This window comes from Gossypium raimondii, chromosome 4 (assembly GCF_025698545.1).
Source record: "Gossypium raimondii isolate GPD5lz chromosome 4, ASM2569854v1, whole genome shotgun sequence".
Classification (NCBI taxonomy): Eukaryota; Viridiplantae; Streptophyta; class Magnoliopsida; order Malvales; family Malvaceae; genus Gossypium; species Gossypium raimondii.
Window position 1 is genome coordinate 33,985,339 of NC_068568.1, and position 9,258 is coordinate 33,994,596.

The window sequence follows — 9,258 nt, forward strand, 5'->3', positions numbered from 1 at the left end:
GGGTTCGACACAAAGAGAAGAAGGAAGAAAATAAAAAAATAAAGGAGAAAATGGGCCCGTGGTGGTGCACGGCAACGATAGGAGGAGAAAACGAGGAGGAGAGGAGGTGTGGTGAATGGTGGTGGAGGGTTTGGTCATAGTGGAGGAAAAAAGCAAAGATTAAAAGAAATTGTGGTGGTTATTTTGCAAAATTGAGAGAAAATGGATGAGAAAAGAAATGAAAAAGAAAGAAAATGTGAGCAAGAGGGAGGTAGGGTAGGCAAAAGGGTGGTGAAAGCTTGGTCAACCAAGACTAGGTTCTGTGAACCTTAACTAAAGGCCTGGTAAGAAGTTTTGACAAGAAGGGGGAGACATGGAGTAAAAAGGGGATTATGCTCCCTCAACTTAAGGTAAGTTTAACCTATATTGGAGGAAAGGAATCCTCCTATTTAAGGTGAAAATGGGGTGGATGACAAGTATTAAAAGCGCATGGAAAAATGTCTAAAAATTAAATAATAGGAGTGTGAACATGGGGGATTTGAACTTAGGACCATTAGGATAGCTAAGGAGTATTAAACCACTACACCACTTCCTTCCTTGTTCTCAAACTTGCGAAATAATTAAAATATGGGATGTGACAACTCTACCCTCCTTATAAAAATTTCGTCTTGAAATTTCTCTAATGGAAAAATGTAAGGATATTGTTATCGCATTGAATCTTTTCGCTCCCAAGTAGCCTCATTAGAGCCACGATTCCCCTACAAAACTTTCACGAGTGGAATCCACTTCCTCTGCAAAACTTTGAACTCACGATCTAGGATCTGTATCAATTCCTCATCAAATGAAAAATTTGGTCAAACTCAATCTCCTCAATTGGAACTATATGGGTAGGGTCAAATCGTTATCACCTTAACATGGATACATGAAAACGTCACATATACAATCTAACGTCACAGATACATGGATACAATCTAGCTGATATGCCACTGGTCCCACTCTCTTAGTGATGCGATAAAGTTCAATGAACCTCGGACTCAATTTCCCCTTGCGACCAAATCTCAACACTTTCTTCCAAGGTGAAACCTTAAGGAAGACCCCATCACCAACACTGAACTCTATATCTTTCCTCTTTAATTTAGAATAAGATTTATGTTGATCTGATGCCGCTCTCAAACAATTTTTAAAAATCTTTACAGTATTCTCTATTTATTCCACTAGATCTGATCTTAACACATTCTTCTCCCCCAACTCAGTCCAGCTAAGATGTGTCCTACACTTGCATCCATAGAGAGCTTCATAAGGAGCCATCTGAATGCTCGACTGGAAGCTATTATTATACCCAAATTTAGCAAGCGGTAGATGTTCCTCCCAACTGCCTCAGAAATCAATCACACAACCTCTCAACATATCCTCAAGAATCTGGATAACCCTCTCAGACTGTCCATTAAACTACGTATGAAAAGCGATATTAAAGTTCAATCTTCTACCAAGAGCTTCATATAGCTTCTTCCAAAATCAAGACGTGAAACTAGGATCCCAATCAGAAATGATAGAAACCAATACCCCGTAAAGTCTCACAATTGCAGAGATATACGATTTTGCCAACCTCTGTAACGAATAATTTGTACGCACTAGCAGGAAATGGGCAGACTTAGTCAACCAATTAACAATTACCCAAATGGATTCTTTCTTTGAAGGCATCAAAGGTAGGCCACTAACAAAGTCCATGGTGACACGCTTCCATTTCCACTGAGGAATCTGAATAGGTTGGAGCAAACCAAAAGAAAATTGATGCTCAACCTTGACTTGTTGGCATGTTAAGCATCTTGCCACAAAGTCGATCATATAATGCTTCAGTCTCGGCCACCAATACTACTCACAAAAATCTCAAAACATCTTACACCCTTTAGGGTGCATAACATAAGGATTACAATGCGCTTCCCTCAGAATGGACTGCCTCAACTTTGAATCTGAAGGTACATAATATCTCCCTCGATAGCACAGAAATCCCTCGGAATTAATGGCAAAATCTGAATTCTTACCCTTCTCGATAAGTTTCACATGAGGTGTATCTGGTAACTGCTTTAACTTAATCTCATCCAACAGAGTAGGTCGCACTTGCAATACCGTAAGAAAGCCTCTATCCTCAAACAAACTCAACCTAGCAAACATTGCCCTTAACTCACCCATCTCTTTTCTACTCAAAGCATCAGCCACAACATTAGCTTTACTGGATGGTATTCAATAGTGCAGTCATAGTCCTTTAGTAGCTCTATCCAATGCCTCTGTCTCAAGTTCAACTCCTTATTGGTAAGGAGATACTTAAGACTCTTATGATCTGTGTAGATAATACACTCATGCAGTTTGAGCTCTATCCAACGCCTCGAAATCCTAAAAGCGAGAACCACTGCAGCTAATTCAAGGTCATGTGTAGGATAGTTACACTCGCAGTTTGAGCTGCCTTAAAGCGTAAGCCACTACTTTTCTATCTTGCATCAATACGCATCCAAGACCCGTATGAGAAGGTTAAATGTACACCACATAATCCTTACCAAACTCGATTGGATCAATACAGGGGTCTGACTTAACACTACTTTGAGCTTTACAAAGTTAGCCTACTATTCATCAGTCCATTTAAAGGGCGTACTCTTTCTCAATAGCATTGTCATCGGTGCAAAAATCAAAGAAAATCTCTCAAAAAACCTCCAATAATACCCAGTAAGTCTGAGAAAACTCCAAATTTCACTAACATTCTTAGGCTGCTTCCAATCCAAAATAGCCTCGATCTTTTTAGGGTTAACACAGATATCCTCAGCAGATACCACAAGTCCCAAAAACATCACTTCTCGGAGTCAAAACTCTCACTTACTAAATTTTGCATACAACTTTTTCTCACGCAAGATTTGAAGGACTACCTTAAGTGCTCCTCATGCTCTAACTTAGACCTGGAGTAGATCAGAATGGCATCAAAGTAGACTACGACAAACTGATAGAGATAAGGTTGAAAGACTCTGTTCATAAGGTTCATGAAAGCGGTGGGGGCATTTGTGAGTCCGAAGGACATCATTAAGAATTCATAGTGCCCATACCAAGTCGTGGAAGTCATTTTTGTGTATATCCACTTCTCTCACTTGCAACTAATAGTAACTCGACAGCATATCAATCTTAAAGAAAACTGTGGCACCCCTAAATTGATCAAAAAAGTTAACTATCCTCGATAAAGAGTACCTATTCTTCATAATCAGTTTGTTCAACTGACGATAATCAATACAAAGCCTAATTGACCCATCCTTTTTCTTCACAAATAACACTAGAGCTGCCTACGGTGATACACTTGGCCTTATGAAGGCACGATCTAGCAACTCTTGCAACTTCACTTTGAGCTCTTTAAGCTCCTTAGGTGCCATGCGATAGGGTGCAATAGACACCGGTGCTGCCCCAAAAAGCAACTCAATTCTGAATTCAACCTCATGTTCTGGAGGTAAACCAGGTAACTCTTCTGGAAAGACATCTAGAAATTCTTTCACTACACGGATATTCTTCAACATTGCACCATCTACATTCGTATCCAATATACACCCTAAATAGGCCTCACATCCTTTACGAATCAAATTATTAGTTGCTAAGGCAGAGATCACATTCGATAAATAATTTTGACGCTCTTAATCATGATTAGCTCGCTCCCATCTAGAGTCCTTATGGTAACCTATTTTATATCACAATCAAGACTAACCCGATGCTCACTCAGCCAATCTATGCCCAAAATTAGATCAAATTCTCCAAATGGTAATTCCATTAGATCTGCAAGAAATACCTTACCTTGGACTTGTAACAGACATCTCTTATAAATTTAGTTAACAGGCACAGATTGTCCTAAAGGACTCAGGATAGTTACATCACTTACAGTCTCTTCTACCAGAATTTCCAGCTTATTAGCCATTTCACAAGACACATATGAGTGTGTAGATCCCATATCAATTAATGCAAAATAAGGAATACCAATAATGCTAAAATTACCTACTATCACGTCTGATGCATCTTAATCCTCTCTGTGTCTAGTTGCATACACAAGTGCTAGTTGTTTTGCATCTGTCCGATTAACACCTTGACCCGGTGCTTTGATAACTCATGAAAAGAGTTATATTTTATTCCCTTAGGCTTAGTTAATTTCTTGTAATTAGGTGATTTTAGTTGCATTTTAGGATATTACTTTGGTATTTTTAGATCATTGCATTAAAGAGCTTGAATTGTGCTTAAGTGTTATTACATGTTGCTTTTAATTGTCTGTGGGAAGGACTTTCTTGGTGATTGATTGGCAGGTGCAGAGTGTAGAAAAAGAAGTATAGGATTGAAGGTTTTCCATAGCAAAGTTTGGATAGTTTGCTAGCACAAATGTTGTGGCAATGCTGGTAAAATTCCTAGTCAGCACTCAATGTGAACCGTTCTCACTTCCAGTTGCACTTGTATCAGATAAATCCACTTGAAAAATAGAGAAAGGATTATGTACTGATGGACTTACCCTAGAAGTTCAAACCTATAAAAGCCAAAGGTGGAACCCTAAAAAATAGAAGTTTTTGATAGAAAGATTTGAGGAGCAGCTTTTGATAGAAAAGAAGAGGAAGGGACCAAGAAGGAAAGCAGTCGAAGAAGAAGAAAATGACTGCATCATCTTTGGCAGCAACAAGACATTGCGCTGTCAGTGTTGAGAGCTAGATAGTTAAAAGCTATTATCTCAAATTTTCTCCTTTGGTTCTTATTGCATTTCTTTTAGAACTTATTTGTTAAAGATGATGTTGATTACTACATTAAACTCAAACTTGATTTGCCTAGCTATGAGCTAAATCTCTTATGCTTGGGATTACTTTTCTAAACCATTTAATTTCTATTAATGTTTATATTTTAAGTTGGAATTATTTTTTTGTTTTATTCAATGGTATTTCATGTGATATGTAGACTGTGCATTGATGAATGTGCAACAGGTTATTAAAGATAACTTAATTTCAATAGGGTTAGATTAACTAGATAAACATTGGATAATATGAGTGAATGATAGATATTTATTCACAGCAACCTCTAGACATAAAACCGTGCCACATACGAAAGAAGGTAGAAAATATTAGTGCTAACCGAACTTAAGTCTATAGATATATAGTGCTTTAGGGGAGGTAACCCAGGGTTTTGCTCTCGAAAGAAGTAGACTTCTGTAGAAACTTTCAAGTAATAGAATGTTCAAGACTTTTCTATAGCATTAATAGTTAAAAAAGGTAGATGCATTAGTAATCCCAGCCGTCATACTCAACATTTCAGTTCCTTAATTTTCTTTTCTATAGTGGTTTTGTCGTGACATTTTTGTTTAGTTTATTTGTTTTGTTTGCACATTTTATACATCATCATTCTCTCATTTTGCTCATGGGAACGATACTCACTCATCACTTTATTACTTGTTCAACATGTATACCAGCATAATCCGCACATCATATTCACAAGCAACAAGTTTTTGGAATCTTTGTTGGGGATTGGCAATTGATGAAATTTGATTTTGTTATTTTTATTCTATTTCATTAGTTTTAGCTAACTTAGTTGTATTTAATTTCTACGGATTTCCCATCAGTGCATGAGAAGAGGCATTCCTGTAAAAGAAGAGTATCCTTTTGGCCCAAAGATCGAGACAAATTTGCTAAGAAGGAGAAGAGAATTACGTCATATGGCTAGGGAAGGGAATGATCATGGTATGAATGGTCCATTAAATCCAAAAGGTCAGGATGTCAATCGTCCTATTCATCGTGTGATAGATTACTGAGACAGGCCAATTGGAGAGCATGATGTTCCAATTTTAGATAACATGAATCCAGGGATAGTAAGACCACACATACAAGCTCAGCATTTTGAGTTGAAACTGGTAATGTTCAAGATGTTACAAACTGTTGGACAATTTGGGGGGTTTCCCACTTAAGATTCGAGACTACATTTGAGACTTTTTCTAGAAGTTTATGACTAGTTTAGACAACAGGGTGTTCCTACAAATGCCTTATGGCTTAAATTTTTCCCATACTCCTTGAGCGATCGTGCAAGAGCGTGGCTTAATGTTTTACCGTCGGAAACAGTGGCATCATTGAGTGGCCTTTGCCAGAGTTTTTTGCTATGGTATAATCTGCCGAACATGAATGCCAAGCTTAGAAATGGCATCACATCTTTTTGGAAAACAGAGGATAAAAAGCTTTAGAAAGCTTAGGAAAAATTTAAGGAATTACTTAGAAAATGTTCGATGCATGGTTTCCAGTACTAGAATCAGATGGAGATGTTTTATAATGGGCTGAATGTACATACAAGAATGGTAGTTGATTCCCCTGCCAATGGTACTTTGTTGGATAAATCCTATAATGAAACATATGAGATTTTGGAACGGATTGCCAACAATGATTATTAATATCCTACCATGCGAGCTGGGATTGGCAGGAGAGCTGTTGGCACCATAGAGCTTGATACAATCACTTCATTGACAGCCCAGGTATCCTCTTTAGCTAATATGATCAAGACAATGAACAGGCCAACGTTACTCCAGGAGATGAAATCAGTCGAGCTATCTTGTGTTTATTATGGTGAAGACCATATGTTTGATAAATGCCCATCAAACCCAGCATTTGTGTGCTACATGGGTAATTTCAACTAGAATAACAATCTTTATTCTAACACCTACAGTCTAGGTTAGAAGCAACATCCAAACTTTTGTTGGAATAATCAAGGTACGGAGAATTCAAACAAATTTGTTAGACAGAATGCCGATAGGGCACTGTCTGGTTAGAATCAACCCATGTTGCGACAAAATGTCCAACAAGGTCAGGCATCAGCTTCATCACCATTATTTGTTGAATCTTTGCTAAAAGAATATATGGCCAAGAATGATTCCATGATTCAGAGTCAAGTTGCATCCCCACGAGCCCTTGAGAATCAAGTGGGGCAAATAGTAAATGCTTTAAATTTGAGACCACAAGGAGTTTTGCCAAGTGATACTGAGAAGTCAAGATTACAAGGGAAAGAGCACTGAAAGGCAATTATTCTCAAAATTGGGACTTAGCTGAATGAAATTGTTAAAGATGCTACTACAAATTAGGACAAATCAGGTCTCAACTATGAAAAGAATTCAGAACAATCTGAACATTACATTACAATTGAAAAGGCTAAACAGAAGACTGTTGCAGCAGAATCAGATCATGTTGCTAATAAAAATGCCACAGCAAAACAACTTCAGCAACCTGAAGGATGGTCACCTCCACCTTTTCCTCATTGATTTCACAATTGTAAACAAGATGCCCAGTTCAAAAGATTTCTAAATGTCCTTAAACAACTCCACATCAACATACCCTTGGTAGAAGCTTTGGAGTATATGCCCAATTATGTGAAATTCATGAAAGATATACTATCAAAAAAGTGAAGATTGGGAGAATTTGAAACTATTGCTCTCACTGAGGGGTGCACGACAATGTTGAAGAATAAATTTCCTCTAAAGTTAAAGGACCCAAGGAGTTTTGTTATCCCATGTTCAATTGGAAATCATTATGTTGGTAAAGCATTGTGTGATTTAGGAGAAAGCATCAATTTAATGCCTATGTCTATATTTAGGAAGCTGGGAATCAGAAAAGAAAGACCCAATTGAGTCACATTGCAACTAGCTGATCAATCCTACACACATCCAGAAGGCAAAATTGACGAGGTGTTGGTAAGAGTAGATAAGTTTATTTTTCCTACCGATTTCATTATTTTAGAATGTAAATTTGACAAAGATGTGCCGGTTATTCTTGGAAGACCTTTTCCTGCTATAGGTAGGACGTTGATTGATGTGAAAAAAAGTGAACTGACCATGAGGATGAATGATCAGTAGGTTACCTTTAATGTATTTGATACCCTGAAATATGCTAATGAGAATGAAGAATGCCACGCTATTGGTTTGATAGAAAATACAGTCCAGGAAGAGTTGCAAAATTTTGCCACAACAATTCTAATAGTGATACTAATTCACATGAGCTAAATAAAATGAAAAATTTTGAAGAATTCAGTGAGTCCATGGAAAACATTTGAGTCCTTGGATTTATTAGCTCGCACTTTCAATCCCCCTAAACCATCTATAGAGGAGCCTCCTACACTGGAGTTGAAGCCTTTTCCGTTGCATTTGAAATATGCTTACTTGGGAGATAACAACACATTGCCAGTATTTATTTTGGCACAATTGACATTTGATTAGGAGGTCAAGTTGTTGAAAGTTCTCCGACAATCTAAGAAGGCATTAAGATAGACAATTGTTAACATCAAGCGAACTATCCCTGCTCTATGTGTGCATAAAAATTTATTGGAGGATTGCCATAGCAATTCTACTAAATAGTAGAAAATGTTAAATCCTATCATGAAGGAAGTTGTTAATAAAGAGATTATCAAGTGACTCGATGCTGGTATTATCTACCCTATCTCTGACAATTCTTAGGTAAGTCCTGTAAAATGTGTGCCCAACAAGGAGGTTTCATTGTCAGGGATGGAGAGTGTGTATGGATTATAATAAGCTCAACAAGGCAACTAGGAAGGATCATTTTCCCTTACCGTTTATTAATCAAATGTTGGATAGATTAGCTAGGAAGGCATTCTATTGTTTCTTGGACGGATATTAAGGGTATAATAATATTGCTATAGCTCCTAGTGACTAAGAGAAGACGACTTCCACTTGTCCATACGGTACTTTTTTTGTTTAGACTAATGTCATTCGGGTTATGTAATGCTATGGCAACATTTCAGCATTGTATAATGGCAATATTCTCTAACATGGTGGAAAACTTTCTTGAAGTCTTTATGGATAATTTCTCTGTCTTTGACAATAACTTTGAGGTTGCTTGAAAATTTTTTAATTGGTTCTTTGTCACTGTGAAGAAACAAATCTTGTCTTGAACTGAAAAAAATGTCATTTCATGGTCCGTGAAAGCATTGTTTTGGGGCATAAAGTATGGCAGTAAGGGATTGAAGTTGAGAAAGAAAAATTTGAGGTAATAGAAAATTTTCCACCTCCTACTAGTGTCAAGGGTATTCAGAGTTTCTTAGGCTATGCAAGTTTTTATAGAAGATTCATTAAAGATTTCTCAAAGATATCTAAACCCTTGTGCGCCTTGCTGTAGAAAAATAGACCTTTCAATTCCGATGAACCTTGTTTGATAGCTTTTGAGGACTTGAAGAAATGACTAGTAGTAGCACCAATTGCAATAACTCCGGATTAGACATTGCCTTTTGAACTCATGTGTG

The 9,258-nt window shown here is 37.3% G+C and overlaps 1 protein-coding gene across 1 annotated transcript; it reads right to left on the bottom strand.

Moving 5' to 3' along the window:
- Positions 1–1,866: 1,866 nt before the first annotated feature.
- LOC128040477 (uncharacterized) lies at positions 1,867–3,527 on the bottom strand. The gene is made up of 2 exons (XM_052629237.1): positions 3,304–3,527; positions 1,867–2,209 (listed from the first exon to the last, which is right to left on the bottom strand). The coding sequence occupies exons 1-2, from the start codon at positions 3,525–3,527 to the stop codon at positions 1,867–1,869; spliced, it is 567 nt and encodes a 188-aa protein (XP_052485197.1).
- Between the last annotated feature and the right edge of the window lie 5,731 nt (positions 3,528–9,258).